At 38.1% G+C, this 21,899-nt stretch overlaps 2 protein-coding genes across 3 annotated transcripts in view; one reads left to right on the top strand and one right to left on the bottom strand.

The window, feature by feature from the left end:
• Positions 1 to 3,747: 3,747 nt before the first annotated feature.
• On the top strand, positions 3,748 to 18,149 carry LOC111570884 (NADH-cytochrome b5 reductase 3). The gene is made up of 9 exons (XM_023273880.3): positions 3,748 to 3,882; positions 4,150 to 4,275; positions 4,395 to 4,467; positions 8,253 to 8,359; positions 8,700 to 8,829; positions 8,933 to 9,016; positions 9,390 to 9,475; positions 10,976 to 11,075; positions 15,030 to 18,149. Exons 1-9 carry the CDS (start codon positions 3,862 to 3,864, stop codon positions 15,200 to 15,202), a joined length of 900 nt encoding a protein of 299 aa, XP_023129648.1. The 5' UTR covers positions 3,748 to 3,861; the 3' UTR covers positions 15,203 to 18,149.
• Positions 15,774 to 21,899, bottom strand: part of LOC111588309 (liprin-beta-1-like) — a 40,446-nt gene continuing 34,320 nt past the window's right edge. For both annotated transcript variants that reach the window (XM_055006401.1, XM_055006402.1), the window contains exons 19-25: positions 20,793 to 20,881; positions 20,493 to 20,615; positions 20,242 to 20,367; positions 19,188 to 19,376; positions 18,498 to 18,656; positions 18,352 to 18,417; positions 15,774 to 18,274 (exon numbers count right to left, since the gene is read on the bottom strand). In XM_055006401.1, the coding sequence (XP_054862376.1) occupies positions 18,182 to 18,274; positions 18,352 to 18,417; positions 18,498 to 18,656; positions 19,188 to 19,376; positions 20,242 to 20,367; positions 20,493 to 20,615; positions 20,793 to 20,881 (845 nt within the window). In that variant the 3' untranslated portion in view covers positions 15,774 to 18,181. The remainder of the gene's footprint in view (positions 18,275 to 18,351; positions 18,418 to 18,497; positions 18,657 to 19,187; positions 19,377 to 20,241; positions 20,368 to 20,492; positions 20,616 to 20,792; positions 20,882 to 21,899) is intronic.

Genomic DNA, 21,899 nt, shown 5'->3' with positions numbered 1-21,899 from the left:
CAAAGGGCGTGGACATGGCGACTCCCAAAAAATGGATCCTTCGCCATGAAACAGGAAGTGGTGTCTAACTCTGCTGTACATGCTCCAATCTGCCTGAAATTTTACATGTGTGATCAATGTCCAGCCCTGATCACATCCATAGGCCGACATGCACTCTCGGTCGCAGCGCCGCCTGGTGGACGTGCGCGGATTCGCCGACCAGCAAGGATGCGATGACCCGTCCAACGCTGCTTGCAGCTTTAATTTTTAACTTGAGTTTTGACTCGACAGTTTTTGGCAGGAGGTTGGACTTTAGGCTTTGTGCTGGAGGGTTGAACCCTGATTTCCAAGATGTTCAAAGTGTACAGACCTCTTGAGTCCTGAGGAGATGAGCTTTCACACAGTCTGAGGGCTGAAATTTTCGAAGTTTCACAGTAGTTGTCTGTAAACTAGAACCTTCAGATAGTCCAAGGACTTGTGTCTTCTATGTCCATGTGTAGTTGTCTGTTAGTTTGAAATGTCAGATAGTCTGAGGACTGCAATGTGCAAAGTGTCTTAGCATTTCTGTGTTAGTTAGAAATTTCTGTTTAATCGAAGCCTTAAAAGTTGTGACCATGAGTCTTGATTTCACATTTAGAGTATCCATTTGAGTATTGGTGAGACGTTCACCTGTGTACTATTTAGAAATGGTGAAGAAACTTTGATTGTATTCACTGAAAAGTATAGTTAGTGGTGATCAGAAGGTAACATTAGTTTGATCAATGATTTCAACTATTAGTAGACTTTATGAGGGAAGCAGTTTTGAGAAAAGAGTTATTAGTAAATCAATTAATAGTGCAACCCAGAACATTGAAAGAGGAAGTGTTTGAAGAAACAACCAGATGTTTTTGTTTCAGAATAGAAAACGTTTTAAGATGTGTAAATTAATTTGTTTTTTTGGATTTTGTTATTGTGTCTTCTGTGTAATTAGATATTCAAAAGTGTCACTGGTGTTTTTCAATTTTTTTTGTCTGTTTTTAGATTAATCTTAAAATTTTTGTTTTGGTCTTTTGTCATTTTTCATGATTTTATAATATTAGATTAGATGTACAACTGTTTTGTCTTTTTAATGTGTAATTGTTGAGTGAAAAGTATTATTGGATGTGATGAGTTAAAATATTATTTTCAATATTAAATGTTTAAAATCTTGTAGTTTGTAATGTGAAGAACTTGTAGTAGATTGTAATGTGTAATTGTATATAAAAAGTTTTCATAGTAAATTGTGTTTAATTCCTAGTAAAAGTGTTATTGTCTTTAAGGTGTTTATTTGTAAAGAAACATTAAACTATTTAAATAAATGTACTAGTGTCTTTCACTTTTTGTTTGGATAGGCGTAGTGAGAGACAGCCAGACAACGGGGTTAGAAATAAGAGGTAGACCAGCTCATCAAGCATGGGGTGTACAAGCGGGAGTCGAACCCGAGTCTCCGCGGTGGGGACATAGTACATGCGTCAGAGACGTAACCCGTAGAGCTACATGAGCACGCATGTTCTCGCCTTGAAAACGTGTATAAATCAAATCGAAAGTCAAGGGGTAGGGTTAGGGTTAATGAGCAAGGTCCTTACAGCTGTAATGAAAATTGGGGAAATTAAATATTGCACATAAATATTTTTAATTTTAATACTAAGCAGCCGAATATTCTGAGAAATTAATTCGCGGTTTTTCCGTCCGCATCGTGGTTGAAAAAGAGTACCTTTAGGTTAGTACCTTTAGGTTAGTACCTTTAGGTTAGTACCTTTAGGTTAGCTATATCGACGATGCGGACGGAAAAACAACAACTTCATTTTAGGAATTTTTTGGGTTAGTCTGACTTATTATTAAATTATGGAAAAATTTTATTTTTTAAATAAATTCTTTTGATACATTGCTACTGTCAGGACCTTCCTCTGTAACCCTAACCCTACCACTAGAGTTTCTATTGGATGAATACACGTTTACAAGCACATAACATGTGTGTTCATATAGCTCTACGGGTTAAGCCACTCACGTATGTACTAGATCTGCTACGCTGAGGCCCGGGTTCGATTCCCCGTCGCATCCCCGTGAGTTGTACTCATTCTTATTTCTACTACCCCATGGTCTGGCTGTCTCTCACTACGCCTATCCATCAATTAACTGAAAAACACTACAACACTTATTTATAAATTTCTTGTTTATTTATTTAATAAACTTCTTCTATTTCTTACATCTTTTTTTCCCCCATACTTTATTAAAGTTTGATTGTCTTAACTTTTTCCCTTTTATTTAATTGCTTCATTTTTATGTACTTTCTTTCTTTCATCTTCTGCTTCTTTCTACAATTTAACACCAACCTTTAATTTTGGCTCTTTTTTTGACATTTTGAACAGATATTAACTCAAACAGGTTAACACCGACAGAGACGACATTCAGCCAGGATGTACTACACACATGGGAGATCAAAATTTATCAAAATGCTCCGCAAAAGTCTGAGGGCGTGGCCATGGCAGACTCCTGAACTTTGATGCTTCGCCATGAAACATCAACTGCTGTGTAACTGCCCTAAACATACTCTAATCGGCCTCAAACTTTACATGTATGATCAGAGTCCAGTCCTGATCACATCCATATGCTGACATACAGCCACAGTCATAGCGCCACCTGGTGGATAGAAGGAAGAGCTCTATAACTAGCCTGTACATGGTCCGATCTGCCTGAAATTTTACATGTGTGATCAGAGTGCGACCCTGATCACATCCATAGGCCAATCTACACTCTCGGTCGCAGCGCCGCCTGGTGGACGTGCGCGGATTCGCCGACCAGCATGGATGCGAGGACCCGTCCAACGCTGCTTGCAGCTTTTATTTTAACTTAAAGCCCTTTTGGCACCGGGATTTCCTTATAAATTCAGCAATACAGTTCTATGGGTTGAGTTTCACAGCAATAAATTGAAAAGAAGAAAGAAATTAAGTTTTTCACAAATTTTACATTTCTGTCAGTACATAAAACCAAAACACTGCATTTCATGCAGCTCTTTAAGATTGCATGCAGTCATTTTAGAGCCATTTCCCAAGTTAAAAGCAATAGCTGTGCTGTGAATTCAGTCATATTCTGTATCAATGATCACTCTGAGATAAAGAGAAAAGAAAGTCCTGTTTCACACACTTACTTAGTTGTTGCAGCTCCTGTGCAACAACTATTTACCAAATGCTATCATTCACAAAACACAAAGAATGTCTTCTTCCTGAACTCAGCTGCATTTGAAGTTACAAAACCCTGTTTAATACAGGACCAAAAGCAGAGGTTAGTAATAGCAAAATGAACCATTGAGTGTTGTTTTGAGCTCAACATTTAAAAGACACATACTGGCGACATATGGGACTTTAATTAATTTGCTGAAAAAGGCACATTTGAACTTTAGCCTCCTTATGCAGTTTTTCTGTGCCTGCTCTTAAACTCTATGAGGTTTTATTCAGAAAATCTTAGAGCCGCTATGCGGAAGTGACGTTGAGTCGAGCGCTGTCAAGTTAGCAGGCATTAGTCGCTATCAGACCGGAAGCTTCGGAAAACATCAAGAACTTGCTATTAAATTAGAAAATTTGACCTTTAAAATGCTGTCCTAACTTTTAATTTTGCCACGAACAGTCACGCGTTCGGTGTGTTTACTTTGTGACCCGAGTTGTTGAACGTTATTAAAATAATCAGTGCATTACCGGGGAAATCGATGCTTTTATTTTCATTCACGGTGACCGGATATGTTTATCTCCGCTCGCTAACTTGACGGACTTGTAGCTTGCAGCAGCGTCGCAATCAGTCGCCTTTGGTCCACCTGGAGCTGCTTCCTCTGTCAACAAACAACTTCACTCCCCTCCAGACGGACTCAAAATGCTGTCCTACATTATTGGGGTGAGTATGAGTGAATTAAAAGTCACCGGGCCCGTTTCACTTTAGCGAGTTTCTCTGCGTTAGCTAGCGTTGACGTTAGCTAACGTGCAGTTTTCCCAACCGAACTTCAGCGGACTCTCGGCCTGCCCACCGTGACTCATTTCTCCTGTTATGGATTAAACTAAGTGACTTTTAGCGCGACTGCGCCCCGTAATGCTAACCCTGCTGGTAGCTAATGCTAGCTGCTGCTGTTTGAGTCATTCTCCTGCTTTTGACCTTCATCAACAGTTGATCCGAGGCGGCTTTGACAGCATCATCAACCTCATCTTCAGACTGTTGTTCTCCAAGAGGAGACCCGCCATCACCTTAGAGGACCCCAACATCAAGTATGCGCTGCGGCTCATAGACAGACAGGTAAACAGAGTCACTGCAACAGCACCAATAGACTCAAACGCAGCAGGTGCATTCACGTACCGCCGCTGCTGTCAGTGTTATGTAGTTTAACTTTGTGAAACTGTCTGTTGTTTGGTCAGATTGTCAGCCACGACACCAGGAGGTTCCGCTTTGCTCTGCCTTCTCCTGAACACGTCCTGGGGCTGCCTATCGGTCAGTATGAGCCTCACGCAGTCAATTAATATGTCATCTATTAAAATAATCATTATAAGAGTGACTTCTATAAGATTTAACCTTATTAACAACCACCTCAAGTTGCAGCATTATGCGATTAAAGCACCCTTTGTTCAGCAAAAGTATACTACAATCGACCACTCTTGTTTTCTTCCTGTTTCTTGTTGTTTTCTAATGCCTGGTACAACTAAAGGTACATTTCTTTGGACAAATATAATAACAGCAAAAATAGCTCCCAACCGTTTCATTTCAGAGCTGATATCCAGATATTTTCCATGTTTTTATGGTTAATAGCCAAAATCTCTTCAGTTCTTCCATCAATAGCTATAGCATTGTTCTGCCAAAAACAGCTTTTAGGATTCCATGTCTTCTTTTCTATATGTTTTAGTCCCATGATCCACACAGGAGTTAGTACTGATTCATAACCATTGTTTCTGATGACTGCATCCATGCATCTTGGCTGCTCTCCACCAGCTTCTCACATTGTTCTGCTGTCACAGCAGCCCATTCCTGTTGCACTAATTCTAACTAATTTGCTTTGTTTTTGGGTTTGTGGTTTTCCATTTAGGGTTTGATGATTTTCCACAGGTTTTCAACTGGATTTAGATCTGGTGATTGAGCAGCCAAGGCATGGTTCTAATGTTCTGGTTCTCCATCCAGGCTTTAACTGACCTTGTCTTGTTGGAAAATCCAGTCATTGGAGGTAGGAAAGAGTTTTCCAGCTGATGGAAGAAGACTGTTTTCTAGAGTAGTCCTGTACATGACCTGGTTCATTTGTCCTGTTCCACCCAGACTGAAACTACCCCAGATGGTCACTGATCCACCCCCATGTTTTACTGTAGGGGCAGACAGTCTGGTTTGTAGCTTCTCCAGGCTTCCTCCTAACCAGTAAATTGGCTGAAGTGGACATCAACTGAAAACTGGATTCATCCCTGAAGAGAACCTTAGTCCAATCATCAACAGTCCAATCCTTGTGATCCCAGCAAACAGTAACCAGGCTTTCCTCTGCCTTTCCATGATGAAGGCTTCTTCCTGTCCTGTGTGACTTTAGATCAGCTTCAACAAGTCACTTTCCAACTGTCCTTGCTGAACAAGTCACATTTCTCCACAGTGCCCATTCATTTTTAAAGTCCCTGGAGGTCTGAGGACGATTCCTGACACAGGAACAGATGAGTGACGTCATCTGGTGGGTAGAAAAACGTTTCCTGACCAGCTAGCAGTTTGGTAGAACCATGCTGGGCTTGTTTTTTCTTGGTGTAATGAACAGCTGTCTTGGAGATCTTCAGTTTCTTCACTACCTGTCTCTCACTCATGTCAATTTCTAGCAGTGCCAAGATGGCTGCCTTTGTGGCTTCACATAATTCTTTAGTTTTAGGCATTATGTGAGAGCTGACAACTTCTGAGTTGTGCTGTGGCTTGAATGTCAGCAGGAAACCACTCTAGACCTTTGAATGTGCTGCTGATGACATGAAATGTCCTCTTATATACCCTGGAATACAATGAAGCTGAAGCAGGTCAAACAGGACATAAAATATTAGTGGTACCAGGCATTAGAATGAACAAGAAATTGAAGAAAACAAGGGTGGTCTGATAATCTTTTACATGACTGTATGTAAGTGAACTGTCAGTAGGTACAACATCTGTTTAAGAAATGTAATATTAGAGCCACTACTAAATTATTCATCTGTTGATTTATGATGTCTTCAAACTGCTTGTTGCGGATGAGTGTTGAGATATTAATCGTTTTCAAATGGTGCGCTTAAGCAAATTGCAAGGGCTGCAATTTAGGATGTACAAAGTGTGATTATTAAATAATGAACCTAATGCTGTAATTTAGTTTCATTTAATTGAAGCAGATTGAAACTTTGAGTGGTTATTTTCGTTGGTATAGTTGAACAATTCAGGGAAATATCCAGTTGTGATTATTTTTTTCCCCTGACAAATATTGTGTGACTCATTCAGTGATGATGGCAGTAATTTGCAAAACCATCGACACAACAGTTTCAACTCTGTGTCTGATGTGCTGCAAAATGTACGAGGTGTGGCTATAGAATAAACTGGATTTATGTTAGCCGAACCACAGCTAATAGGACTGAACCACGTGGTGTACATTGATCAAAGGGCAACATAGCCAACCTCTGCTCACATTAAACAAAATTCTAGTACAGCTTCAGCCTCATTAAATTCCAGATTTTGATTTTCTGTTTTCCAAATCGTGATTTTAATTTGAAATTGAACAATCATTCACCCTTAATTTATACTACATAGTTAGTTTGACAGACATAGACCCGTCTTGTTGCTTCAACTTCTGAGCATCAATCAGTTTCTGGGCATCTTTTGCTTCTTCTGTCACATTTTTACTCCCTGGTGGCTAATAACGTTTCACTGCAGTCTAAAGGCCTGAAGCAGTACAACCACTACTAGAAGTAGAGAGGACTCACAAGTGTTTTTGTGCAATGTGACACTTGTGTAATGCCAGGGTGGTTCAAAAAACATTGAATTGTTTGATTAATTACGTTGCAGAAATTGAAAACAACAGGATCAGTATATACAATATTTTTTCCCAGGTGCCTTTAGGTGTTACCAGTATTGGCAAAATGGTGGCTCCACATGCGATAGGTATATTTGTCTAGGCCTATTTGTATTTATACAACCTCTCGAAACTAGAACTTTGAGCCATGTAGCATTGATTTAATTTATTTAATTTTAATCTTGGTCTTTCTAATTTGTTTCCATACTTGCGTCCTTGCTGCTCTGTGGAAACACATGTAGTTCAGCCGAAACAGTCACTGAAATGTCTTTATGTTTTACAGGACCTAAAGCATGTGGTTTATTTTTGGCAAATGTATAAATGTGTCATTAACCCTCGTGATGTCCTGTGGGTCAAAATTGACCCGGTTTAAAGTTTGAAAATGTGGGAAAAAATATATATTTTCACAGTGAAACTTCTGATGTCCACATTTTCAACATTTTTGGGAAATGTTTGAACATTTTTTTGTGGAAAAAAAGAAATGTTAAAAATGTTTAAGAACATTCACAAAAAAAATCAACCAAAATCCAGTGAATTTTGCTGGATTTATGTGATTTATGTGAACATTCTTAAAGAAAATATTAGAAGTTTTACTGATATATATGTAATCACTTTAGATATTTTTAGGATTTTTTTGGGAAGATTTTTAGTCATTTTTTGAAAATATTTATGAGAATTTCTTGCCAAATTTGGGTGATTTTTAAAAAAATAACTTTTAAGGAATTAGTGGAATTTTGTTCCTGAAGGTTTTGCAAATTTTTAGAAATTTGGGGAATTTTTTTGCTGAATTTTTGGATTTTTTTCAGACAAAGAAACAATATCTTTTGGTGCCCGTAAATGAGGACAACAGGAGGGTTAAGAAAATATTTTGTAGTAAATTTAACTTGGTTAGATGTCCCAGTGGAAGCACATGTCACACATAGGTAGTTCAAAGACCGTCGGAGAGCAAATAATCAAACGGCCTTCTTCTTTTTAATTTTTTCTTTTACATTTTTGACAGAAAATTGTACAATTGTGGCAGTTCCTTAGTCCAAAACCCAAACAGCTTCAATCCACTGTCCCGTCTGACAGATTTAAACCAATGAATCCTCCCCAGAACCACGTTCAGCATTTTTGCTTTTCAAGTTGCTGATAATCGACTTTTTGTTTTAGCTCTAAATGTGAGTTTCTACCAAATTATATGAATGATAGGAAACTCCTGACGTCAGCAGTAAACTCTTTGTTTTCCTTTCAGGACAGCACATCTATTTGTCTGCAAAAATAGACGGGAAGCTGGTCGTCCGTCCGTACACACCAGTGTCCAGCGATGACGACAAAGGCTACGTGGATCTGGTGGTGAAGGTAGAGAATTTGGAAAAGTTGTTCTATATGTTTTAATTATGTATGTGTATCTACGCTACTGTTCAAAATGCTTTCCATGAAAACTCCCACTTTCATTCATGTGCTAACATAACTGCACAAGGGTTTTCTAATCATCAATGAGCCTTTCAACACCATTAGCTAACACAATGTAGCATTAGAACACAGGAGTGATGGTTGCTGGAAATGTTCCTCTGTACCCCTATGGAGATATTCCATTTTCTTTCAAAATTAAGGACATTTCTAAGTTTGTGTGTATGTGTGTATGTGCAGGTAATGATTTGTCGTTTTAACCGTTTTTCCTTTTGTTCCATGCTGACAGGTTTACTTTAAAGGTGTTCATCCTAAGTTCCCAGAAGGTGGGAAGATGAGTCAGTACTTGGAGAGTCTGAAGCTCAACGACACCATCGACTTCAGGGGACCCAGCGGCCTCCTGGTTTACAAGGGCAGAGGTGAGCAACAACGACTGAATACAGTACATGAATAGATTCCGTTGTCGGCTAACCAAACGCAGCTTCAGCAGCCTGATTTATTGTGGTAACTTTCCATCTACAGGCGTGTTTGACGTTAAACCTGACAAAAAGTCTCCGGCCGACACCAAGAAAGCCAAACATGTGGGAATGATCGCTGGAGGGACAGGTGAGAAGAACTTTCACTGTCTTTTCTAACAGCTGTTTCACCCTGGAAAACTGTCTAGCAGAGGCGCAGAGCCAAGGGTTCAGTTGGGTTGTATGCTCCTGCTATCTGATCAAACCACACCCACAGTCCTGACAGAGCAGATAAGCTGTTAAACTCATAATAAATGATGACTGGAACATTCTGTACTTTGATTGGTGCATGCTCTAGTCAGTAATGTTTGTGTTTACAGAGAGATGTTTAAAGATCTGAAGGCACGTTTGTAGAATTCTTTTATTATATGACCAAAGCACTCCCTATATTTTTGTACTTTTTTGTGTGTATAAAAGAGGAGATTCTGTGTCTAAGCTCATTCTGTTTCCTGGTGTTGTTCCAGGAATCACTCCCATGCTGCAGCTAATCACAGCAGTGATGAAGGATCCTCAGGATAAAACTGTGTGTTACCTGCTTTTTGCCAATCAGGTGAGTTTTATAAATCAGACTCACATGGTTGTAGTCTACACTGATCAGTCACAGCATTAAAACCCCTGACGAGTGAACTGATTTAGCTGAACTATCTTGTGACAGGAGTGGTTGAAGAAGCATTCAGATCTTTACTGATACAGACATATCAAATTATAAATAAGTCTTGCATGAAAAATACTACTTAAGTACACAAGTATCAGCAGGATTATGTCTGACATCATTCTGTTGTTAACAGTGAAGCATCAGTGTGTCTGCAGCATGTTACTGTTGCTGCTGCAGGTGGAGCTAGTTTGAACCACTTTATAAGAAGTTTTCTATAAAAATAAAAGATAAATCTGAGGCAATTGATGGGAGAGGAAAGAAGGAAAAACTTAAGTTCTGATACACAAATCTATTTACAGTTTTTGCAGTAATGCAACAAGAAAAGCACTATTCCCCCATATGGCATTGTCAGAAATGCAGCATTTTTTATAGGAATTCATCTTATCTGTTTATTTATTATTATTATTATTATTATTATTATTGTTGATGATCAGTAATCATGGCGACATAGAATGTGGCCATTTAATATAGATGTACCCACTAACAAAATGACCTTGCGCAGAGCACAGGTGTATGTTATGTAGGGATACTGAATCACATGACCTAAATATGTGTAAATTACTCTTATAAAGGTCTGTCGATCACTTCATGACTTTTTGCAAGGCTTTGTTTTGCTAGTGTTAAAACAACCGTTCCCTCCCAGCTTTTATTTTGAAGGCATATTTTTTTTAATGTTAAGGGCTTTTATTTTTGGCGCCATTCCAGCGGCACAGGAAGTGTTTATCTAAGAAGCGATTTCTTGACACGAGGAAGACGCTGCTGACAAGTCTGAAAATTCACGTGTGGATGGATGGAAAACTTATAAACGCCCCCACAATTTAATCAGCTGTTCCTTGTGTCATTTCTGACGGATACGTCAGTGGTAGGATCGCAATCATGTGATCATCAGCAGGCAGCTGACATAGTGTTCACTTGTTGTCATAGTTACAGTGATACTGTGCTGCTGTCTCACAATGGGAAGTCTTTAACAAAGCTGTAGATCCAGACTATAAGCTGCATCACTGACAAAATCTAATCACTTGGTCCTTGAGTCATTTCTGACCTTCTATGAAAATTTCATCCAAATCTGTTGGTCCTGTGATCCTACTACAAATCCACCACTGCAGACTTATCAGGACTTATAAATGATACAAGGAATAATTGATTAAATTGTGGGGGTGTTTCTGAGTCCCATCAATTCCTGCTGCCTGCTACATATTTAGGTCATGTGATTTGGTATCCATGCAGGGATTTTCCTCCAAAGAAAAAGACTCAGCAGGTGGTTTAAAAGTTGTAGCTGATCAGTGTAGATGTTGCTGCAGGGTATTTCCTTTCTAGTGTATTTTTATCACACAGAGACAGTGTGGTTCTTTCATGTTGTGGTTGAAAACGTGTTCATCTTGTTTGCTTTCACAGACTGAGAAAGACATCCTGCTCAGACCAGAGCTGGAGGAGATTCAGGTCAACAACCCCGACCGGTTCAAGCTGTGGTTCACCGTGGACAGAGCACCAGAGAGTGAGTCCAACTACACATGTCTCTAAATAAACTGTACATCAGACACATGCCCTAGTAGGCGTCTCTGATCTCATGCAGAGCACATATTTGACATGGGGAAATAGAGATGAACAAATGATTGAAACAACACAACATGCAAATCGCAAAGGCTGCACTCAAATGTCATCTTCAAATGCATTTTGAGTATTTTTACAACAACAATTCCTCTGAAATCCTAATACCTGTAGTATATTGATACATTTTTAGATGTCAAAAAGACTGGAGGAAGAAGAGAGAACCAAGAAATTACATTCAAAATGTCATAATGAAATTTTTTTAAAGCATTTTGAACCATTTGAGCACTTTCAAAACAGTTTTTTTTTGTTCTTTTAGACAATTATTGAGTCATTTTCAATAAATGTGTATGGGATTAGTGCAGATGTCCAGTGTGAGAGCCTAGGCCTAGTGGGGGATGGAGACAAAGCTGCCTGCAGTCTGTTGTTTTGTTCTTTCTTTTAATTTTATTTATTATTATATTATTTTATGTCATGTGAGCAGATTGAAACTTTCAGAGGTTGTTTATTCTGTCCATTGATCAGTGTATGCTGGTTTACTTCCTTCTTGCGTGACAGTTTCATGTTCGATGGTATCTCATGTGGTAAAATTATATCACGTTTTAAATCTTTTACACCGTGAATAAAAAACTGAAGCTTCACTTAAAAAAAATACCATAAATGAAATTGCAGTTCCTGTCAAATAGATATTTTCCACAAATCATTCAGCCCTTTCTCAGAGTTGTGTAAAAATGGTATGAAGGACAGCTGATGATTATTTTGTCAATCAATAACGCAGTAATTTTAGTTCAGAGTCTCTGTGTTCAGAGTCCTAAATCCGAAAGTGTTTGGGGAAAACCTAGTTAATTTCTGTCTGTAAATTAGCAGCTTTAGTTTGAAGGTATTTGAATGGTGTATTGTGGTGAACAACAAAGGAAGCAGTCGGTGATGTTTTCTTGCTACTGCGGCGTTCAGTCGTGTTTCTGAGGCTTTTTTCACAGAATCATGTGACTGATAACAAATGAGGCCACATTATCTGCAGCGTCATGTGAAGTTTTTGGGTTGGAGAAAAGTCTCACACAGTCACAGAAACTTTTTTATGTACCGTCTAGAAATATTAAGTGGTTAAGACGAGACTCTTAAAGACAGGTTTCTTTTTCGCAGTTGTCAGTTTGAAGATTTTCTGATATTTAACAAGTCCTCTTTCAGACTAATGAAAAAGAAAACATCCAAAATATACATTCAGGTGTGTAATTAACATGCTTTGTACTTAGTGTAAAATCAATGAACATTTGCATATTTAAGCCTCCTGTTGTTCTCATTTACAGGCACCAAAACATATTGTTTCCTTGTCTGAAAAAAATCCAAAAATTCTGCAAAAAAATTCCCCAAATGCAAATGAAAATTTGCAAAAAATGAATGTTCTTTTTTTCCACCAAAAAATGTTCAAAGATTTGCCAAAAATGTTGAAAATGCATATTTTCCCCCACATTTTCAAACTTTAAAACGGGTCAGTTTTGACCTGCAGGACGACACGAGGGTTAAAATAATGAACCTTTTGTATGAAATAGGTTAAGAAGTGACAAAGTATTTTCAGACAACAAACTGAACGCAAATGCGCACATTTATTGAAATACGTAGTTAGAATTCAGATCTACTCTCAGGCGAGAGGTGGCTGATGTTCTCACAGTCTGCAGGGTTTTTTTGTCAGCTTTGCTTCCTGTGTTGTATTCAGCATGTTTTAGATTTTTAAGTTCCTCGTATTGGTTTTGGATTATAGTTTATGTGATGATTGGCACTGGTTTGTCTGTTAGCTCATAGTCTGGATCCATGATTTTTTTTTTTTTTTTTTTAAAGATTCCAGCAGTGACTGTCCATAAGAGTAATTTTGGAGCTTCTGGTTTGAAGTTGGTTGTTTTTTGTCATCATTTCATAAATGTTTAAATTTATATGATAATTAAAACTAATTAAAAATGCAATAAACCGGATGTTAATAAAGGTAACTTTGATAATGTAGACCTCTGGAGCTAAGTGTGGTGCTGTTTTACAGTGTTCATATGGGGGAGACGTCACGTGACCATAGTTTGGTTCAGGGTGACGCGAATTGACATGTTTATTACCCCTTTTAACAAAATCAAAAAAAAATTTTTTTTGCCTCATATATGATACATTAGGCGTTTTGGGTAACTTTTGCTCGCAACAATCTACAGTAAAACTCCACTTGCTCCAGTCTACTATTAGCATTGAGTGATCTGACACTTCATAGCAAAAAAATAATGTAATAATAGATCAAATTAAAAGAAAGAACAGAACAACAAACTGCAGGAAGCTTTGTCTCCATCTCCCAGTATTCTCACACTGAACATATGTACTAATCCCATAATATGTCGAAAACCTGCTCTAGCTCCTCCTCATCCTCATCTGCTAACTGCTTCATGTCACTTGTGTTTCCATCCAGTATCTCCTTGATGGCATTTTCAATGTACTTTCTTTTTCTATCTTCTTCCTCTAGTCGTTTTGACATGTAAAAATTGATCAATATAGTATAATGATTATGATTTCAGAGGAATTGTTATTGTAAAAATTTTCAAAATGCATTTGAAGATGGCATTTCATTCATTAAGTGAATTAAGTCATCAAAAGCAGGGTGTTGATGACATTTTCTATGAAATTTCTTTTTCTCTCATCTTCCTCTAGTCTTTCTGACATTTATAAATAGGTCAATATAATATAGCGATTATGATTTCAGAGGAATCATTGTAAAAATACTCAGAATGCATTTGAAGATGGCATTTCATTCATTAATTAAGTTAACTAAGTAATTAAAGTAGTATGTGTTTGTATTCTCATAGGTATAATATAGATTACATTACAAAAATGGTACATGACAATTCAGGGAAAAATGTTATAATCCTGGAGTATCATATATGATACAGACATTTTAACACAAGTTAATTGAAATATATACAATGAATTACTTAGTAAATATGCATTCATTCAATGCAGAAAATACTTATTTTTTAAAATGAGCAACAATTTAGATGTTATTTTTACTTTTACTTCTTGAAAATTAGCAATGATTTTCCTGAAAAACGTTTGGGCGATTTCATGAAAGTAGCCATTTTTAAAAGGGGCAAAATACGACTTCAACTGCCAGTAGTGGAATGATGATTAACAAGGGGGCAGAATACATGTATCAGGTTACATACAAAAGGTTTTTAAGGAAACTATTTATCATGTTGATGAGATGGAGGTCTCAGAAACGCATGTATCATACATGATACAAACAGCTTTACAGGGTTAAGAAACTTCAGATTGTTCATAATGTTTAGTAAAAAAAAAAGCTAATTCCTTAAATGTGAGCATTTTAAGAATGTACTTTTTTGCACTAAAACAAAGGAAAAATGCAGAGTTGTGGTTATTTATAGGTTGTTATGCTGTGATTTTACTGGTCCGGCCCACTTTAGATCAAACTGAGCTGAATGTGGAACCTGAACTAAGAGGAGTTTGACACTCCTGGCTTAGTGTGTCTGTGGTTGTAGTTTGAAGCCAGATAAAGAAAATGTAGAAGAGGTTACAAAATGATCTCTGAGGAAAACGGACACTCGGAAATGTTTAATATAGAAGTCTGTGTAGTTTCTCATTCATCCAGATCATGGTTATCCAAAGTTGTTTAAATCAATCCAACTGGACTTGAAGAAGGTTCCTTGAAGACGTTTCACCTCTCATCCAAGAGGCTTCTTCAGTTCTGTTTAATATAGAAGCTAATAATCTTATCTTCCTTGCTTTGTTAAACTGATTAAAAAGGTTGCAGGAATGTACAAGCTGCTTGTTTTACCACCAGTAGATGTCACTAGTGAGCTTCCTTCCTGTCTCCTAATGCTGAGCGGCGTTTTAACCAGAGGACGTTTGTGTGTTTCAGACTGGGAGTACAGTCAGGGCTTCATCAGTGAAGACATGGTGAGGGAACACCTGCCTCCTCCCAGCGACGACACCCTCATCCTTATGTGTGGACCTCCACCCATGATCCAGTTCGCCTGCGACCCCAATCTGGACAAAGTGGGCCACTCCCAAAGCCACAGGTTCACCTTCTAGTTGTCCGTCATCACAGAGGAATGGAGGTTTGGAAGCATTAAAGCACTCGTATGGCTCCAGAGGGTATTGCACTATGTATTCTATATATAATATATATCCCATGATATTCATCTGAGGACAGGATCACAGTTTGGACCAATTAATGTTGGTGTGGTGGAAGGACAGGGAGCAAAGTGAATATATGAAGTTGTTTGAAGAGTTTTCTGTTGGGAAAGTAAGTTTTTAGAGCTTTGGCTTGAAAAATGAGGATGTGATTCTAATGTATTGTCCTGCTGTGGTCTCGTTGAGGTTTATTGGCTGTTTTCTGAGTGCCTTAACACCTGCAAAGCTAAAAAACTACTATTCATTATTCCATTATACCTGCTGTTACGTCACAGTTGTCGATATTTTGCTAAAACGTGTTCGCTAGTGGCTCTTTTCAGTGAAATGAGGTCTTATGTTCATCTATGCAGCAAAGAATCAGCTACTGATGTTTTTGTTATTTTGTATCACAAAGGCTTTGCAGAAGAAATTCTAAAATAATTCATGTTCAGAACTGTTGTAGTTGAGATTCTACCAAAAGTGAAGAAACTTTTTCTTTGTCTCATTTTTATTACCAAAAAAATCAAAAACACAACAGAACAAAACACAATTGGTATTCATGAAAACAGATTTCATTGTAAAAACTTTTGGTTTCCATGTTTATGTTGACAGAATAGTTGGACATTCTAGAAACAATGCTAATGTTTTAGTATGACACTAGAATCAGGGATAGTTAGCTTAGCATAAAGACTGTAGACAGGAAGAAGCTGCTAGCTTGACTCCATCAACATGTTAAACCTCATTTATTGAAGCTGTGCAAGACCAAAGATGTACATGCTGTGATTTTAGGTAGAGTTATTGGTGAACCATGTTTGTATTAAACAAATTAGATGTAACATGTAGGGCTGCCCCAATTAATGATGAAAATTCATATTCAGATACTTGGTCCAGCCCTATTTTACAGGTGGATTTTTTTGACTTGGGATGGAGACATGGCAGCACTTCACCCTGTTTCTAGTCTTCATGCTAAGCTAATCACCTCCTGGCTGTAACTTCACATTTGAACAGGACAGTTTGGTTTCTTTGACGTGCCACAGCACTGCAGGCATGCAGACAGGAGGACCAGCAGTGGACAATTTAAGTAGCCATGTGTAATTTAGTGGCTTAAAAAAAAAGAATGGCAGTTTTCAGTGAATAATGTGTAGAATATTTCTCTGCTAACAGGAAACTGAATTGGTGCGTTGCTCTCTTCAGATCCACCACACTGTGTTGACAGAAAGTCATTCTAAACTCGCAGAACAAGGCAGTTGCTGGGATGTTGACCCATTAGTTTGGAATTTAACTAACGTGTTTAAACACTAAGCAACACTCAGTTTCTGTCAGCACAGTGTGGTGGATCTGAGTAGAGTGATAACAGCAAACATGTATATTACAAGTACATATGCTGGTCCTCCTGTCTGCTTCTTCAAACTGGAGGTGTATCGACAGTCAGTAATACACCAACTGTACATCATGCAGTCCAACTTCAAAGAAACTGAATTCCCTCTGAAGCTGTATTTATGCTCCTATGTTGAATCTGCCACATGTAAAACACTGCTGTGAGTATTTGCACTTGTGCGTTTCTGTGTTGAGTGTTTTTGTGTACTTCAAATAATGGCGACTGAGGTGGAGCAGATCATATTGGAGTGAATTAACCCTCCCTTTTTTTCCAAACTTTAAAACGGGTCAATTTTGAACAACAGTTACTTTTACTAAAATTACTGCAGGGCAGAGAAGATTTTGAAAAAGATTTTGAAAATGACTGAGTCTATACATGAATCGGTACAATACTGAGTCTTGTTTTTGTCCAAATCAATAAGCTGTGTATATGCAACATATTACTACCAATCAGGTTAAGCTGAAGGATACAACCTAATTCAGTAGATTACAATAGATTCAGTGCAGATAAGTCAGGTTGGAATCTGGGGCGCACCTCTAACTTCAAAGTTAGATTCCTAAAGTGGAACAAAACAGCTGTAATTTTATGTGGCCTGACCATAAAGCAAGCTTGAGTGCTGTTTTCACTGCTCTACTGATCCATGTATAGTCTCAGTCATTACTGATGCCTTCTCTCACCATTGTTTGAAGTACACAAAGAAACACAATGCAGTCGTATAGAAACAACAGCACATAAAGTCCAAATACTCACAACAGCATGGACTATGATGTAGACAGGAGTGGTATATTTGGATCATGTAATTGTCATTAAGAATATAAACACAGTTCTACTTCTCCCTTCTAGTGAAGTCTTGCTCCATAGATAATTATGGTTTTACTGGTGCAGGTTTTAAAATTTCTGTCTCCACCACAAATTAAACTGCAAAGGACACTTTGTGGAAAGATGAACCACACACCTCCATCATATTGGAGCAATGAAAGAAACTTCCCAATACATTAGTTTTGAGTTCTTTTGTTCAGACATAGAATGATTAGAGACACTTCTGATGAAGGCAAGAGCTTTTGCTGAAACTGTCAATAAAGTAATCAACAGCTAATCATTCTATGTCTGAACAAAAGAACTCAAAACTAATGTATTAACAAGAAGACATGAACATTTTTGATCCAGAAACTTCCCAACCTGCAAAAGTACAATCCTATCTACCTCTGTAGCTCGGATCCACTAGAAGTAAATTTTATTGTAATGAATTAATGTTGAAGGGAACGATGTAACTTCTCGTACCACAAACATGAATCTGACTACAGCTGAGTCCCTAAATAAGGGGAGAAACGCTCAAAGCTTCACTCACTGATTACTGAATAAAAAACATAAATGCTTGAATAATAAACTAAATGCAGAAAGGGGTACATTAATGCTACAAAATGTTTGCATTTTCAGTTCATGCAATATGTTTTGGACAACTTCAATAAATATATATGGTCATGGAAACTACGGCTGCGTGCGTGAATGATGAAATATTGTCAGATGTTGGGGTTACTGTGCATTTCTGCCGTGTCGTCCTCTGGAGGGCAAACAGAGATCTCCCGGAAAAACTCATCGTCCTTCAACATGCTCTGAAACACAGACAGGAGACTTTTAGTCCAAGGTTGGTTCTGTGCGATGATCACACTGAAGCAGGTCAGTCTCTCACCGTCAGATTGTTGATTCCCTCAGAAAACGCTCCTATCTGTCTCACAGTTCCTTCAGAGTCTTCCATCTATCAAAAAAAACACAGAAACTATTCACTCCTATATGCTTTTAAAAATGTAACCTTTAAAAAGAAAAGTGTCTCTGTACCTGTTCCAGATGGTCGAAGTTCTCCTCATAGATCCGAACGCTCCTCTGGAAGCTGCTGTTTTTGGGCATTTCCACATTCATGGGGCAGACGTACTCCTCGCCATCATCATGACGCTTCTTCCTCAGAGTGCCAAAACCACCGAATGACAGGCGTCTGGGCTGGAGGAGGAGACGGGAGAGACGAAGGTGCAGGATTTATTTATTTTTTAAAATCTGTGTTGAGTAGAGCTAAAACAATTAGTCCAGCTTCTCATTAACCCTCGTGTCGTCCTGCGGGTCAAAAGTGACCCGTTTTAAAGTTTGAAAAATGCTAAAAATGCTTCTTAAGAACATTCACAAAGAAATCAATCAAAATCCAGCAAAATTCACAATAACTTCATTAATCCCCAAAGGGAAAGTCAATAAATAAATACATAAAAATATATGTAATATATGTAATCACTTTAGATTTTTTTTTTTTTTTTGAAGATTTTTACAAGAATTTTTTTGCTGATTTTTTTGGATTTTTTTCAGATAAGGAAACAACATTTTTTGGTGCCCATAAATGAGGACAACAGGAGGGTTAATCTTTGCAATCCAAATTTTGGTCCCAGTTTCTGTAGCCTTGAGTTTTATTTTACTTTAAATACCAAGTGAAAGTGAGGCTGATAGTGACAGAGGGGTTTGATGAAGTAGGGGATGGACAGTTACCTTGACCTTGGCAGTGGCTGTGAGGACGCTGTAGTCTGGGTTTTCCAGACAGTCCTGTTTGAGCCGCTGAGCCTCGGAGCCGATGAGCAGGTGGAAATGTGTGGCCAGGTGGCGTCTCAGCAGGGTTTTGTTGGGAGGAATGTTGAGCAGAAGGGCGAGCGCTTCCACATTGAAACGAGGCTCCAGCACCTTTAGAACATGATCGTGAGAAGTCAAACAGGGAACAAAAAAGCAGGAATGAAGAGCAGCACCAGGAAATATTTTCATACATAATCAACCAGCGTCTTCAGATTACATCCTGAGACTGTTTGTAAATACATGAGGCTACACAGTGGAGATAAGATCCCCTTTTAAAGTTACCAAACTTTAATAACTAAAAACTATTTTTTCAGAGCAGCTACATTGTCCCATTGCAAAATTAAATTCCAGATTTAGGTCCTTAGTGGCCACAGAGATGCAAATGTGACACATTTACTTATTGTGGAGATGGATAGATACTTTATTAGTCCTCAGGGAGATTCGAGATGTGCAGATTTTAGAAACCTCACCTAATGTTATCTCCGTGAACTCATTTAATCAGGAGTTTTCATGTGACTTGCTTTAAACGATAATCTTGTATAAAACTGTGAGTGTAAAGACTGAAGCTTAACCCTGAGATACATTAGTGAGTCAAAAATGACCCAGTGAGGTCGTTTTCTTGCAATATCTTTTTATGAGAAGTTTTTTATCATTTCATTTTCCAACTATTCCTCAAAAAACATGTTTCTGATATCATTACATTTAAAATTTTTAGTTACCTTTTATACTCTTAAAAGAAACTGTAATATTTGTATAACTACCCTAAGCTCTTAATCACTGATAATGTCATACAAGAGGTGATGAAGTACAGTATGTGGTTGGGAACCAATACTAATTTCTGACAGGACAGGAAGCTGCTTACTTCATTCTTTACATTTTTGCTTGCGTTTTTGTTAAATTAAGTGAACAGATGCTTGTGTATTATCTTTGCTGCCTTATTTTTGTTACAGCAAGTTGAATGCCCATTCCCACTCACCATCAGCCCTCCATGAACCCCACTGCCCCTCAGGTTGGGGGCATATTCTGCCAGATCCACAGAGCGCAGCCACTCCATCACTCTGTGGTTGGTCCACTGGGAGATCTCAGCCGGTGTGACATTATTCTGGACGAGAGAATAAAAAATACAGATTTCAGAAGCACGTAATTTTTTTTTTTTTTTTTTTTTTTTAAATTAAAGGACGTTTTAAAACAAAACAGAAGTGTGGGTTGTGACTCCTGGTGTGATACCTCATCAGAAGGTCGTCGTCTGAGACAGCTGGGTTCATAGAAGTTGAGTCGGAGGACCTGAATGGCTCTTTTGATGCTGAGGTGATGGAGAACGCTGCCGACCTTCAGAGACAGCAGGTCCTCCTGGGAAACAGGATCAAGCAGAAATGAAGAGTTATCACAAAGTCATGTAACCTACTCGATGATCTATTCAGTGGGAAAGAAGTTAGAATGTAAAAGAAATTCCCCCAAGACATTTTGCTTGAAAAAAAAAGTTCCACAAGCCTTGGCTGAGTCTCCAGTACAACTTGAAAAGCTCACCACTGTCATGTAGTGCAGCATGCGTCCATCAACACGAGCCTCATCAAAGTGACTTTTGTACTGCGGGAGGCCGATGTCATCAAGCCATCCTAAAACAAGAAAAACATTTAGAGAGCGCAGTACTCCGCCAAGGAAGTCCATTCCCCCGTATGGTGTTGTCAGAAATGCAGCATTTTTTAAATTAGTTACTGATGATCAGAAATCACGGCAACATAGAATTTAGCCGTTTTATATTTAATATAGCTGTACTCAAAAACAAAATGACCTTGCACTGAGCATGGTTGTGTGTTATGCATGTGCACATTACGTACAGATACTGAATCGCGTGATCTAAATATGGAGCAGGAGGCAGAAATTGATGGGACTCGGAAACACCCCCACAATTTCATCAATTGTTCCTTGTATCACTTCTGACGGATCAGTCCTGATAAGACTGCAACGGTGGATTTGTTGTAGGATCACAATACGAATATATGACTTTTTTCAACATTTTGGACGACGTGCTAAACTATGATGTTTTAGTGACATTTTTTGCGCCAAAATTCATGTTTTTTTTCCCCAGAAAACCTTTCTGGAGTGTTTTTCACGCCCTCTTTTACATTATTTCATCATATGGCGCGTTTTTACAACATGTTTGAAAAATGTCGTTTTTTTTCGACATAGTATAGTAAGGCGTTTTTTTGGCGCCAAAATTCATGATGTTTTTTTTTTCACAGAAAACCTTTCTGGAGTGTTTTTCACGCCCTCTTTTACATTATTTCATCATATGGCGCGTTTTTACAACATGTTTGAAAAATGGCGTTTTTTTTCGACATAGTATAGTAAGGCGTTTTTTTGGCGCCAAAATTCATGATGTTTTTTTTTTCACAGAAAACCTTTCTGGAGTGTTTTTCACGCCCTCTTTTACATTATTTCATCATATGGCGCGTTTTTACAACATGTTTGAAAAATGGCGTTTTTTTTCGACATAGTATAGTAAGGCGTTTTTTTGGCGCCAAAATTCATGATGTTTTTTTTTTCACAGAAAACCTTTCTGGAGTGTTTTTCACGCCCTCTTTTACATTATTTCATCATATGGCGCGTTTTTACAACATGTTTGACGACATA

Source organism: Amphiprion ocellaris, chromosome 21 (genome assembly GCF_022539595.1).
Source record: "Amphiprion ocellaris isolate individual 3 ecotype Okinawa chromosome 21, ASM2253959v1, whole genome shotgun sequence".
NCBI classification, from domain to species: domain Eukaryota; kingdom Metazoa; phylum Chordata; class Actinopteri; family Pomacentridae; genus Amphiprion; species Amphiprion ocellaris.
The sequence above is the reverse complement of the archived record's forward strand: the minus strand, read 5'-3'. Positions and strand labels throughout refer to the sequence as shown.

What these genes read in the sequence shown, in the direction of transcription:
- LOC111570884 (XM_023273880.3), top strand. Translation starts at nt 3,862, where the DNA reads ATGCTGTCCTACATTATTGGG. An exon ending in TGCGGCTCATAGACAGACAG is followed by an intron (nt 4,276 to 4,394) that starts GTAAACAGAGTC and finishes TTGTTTGGTCAG; the next exon opens with ATTGTCAGCCACGACACCAG. An exon ending in ACCTGCTTTTTGCCAATCAG is followed by an intron (nt 9,476 to 10,975) that starts GTGAGTTTTATA and finishes TTGCTTTCACAG; the next exon opens with ACTGAGAAAGACATCCTGCT.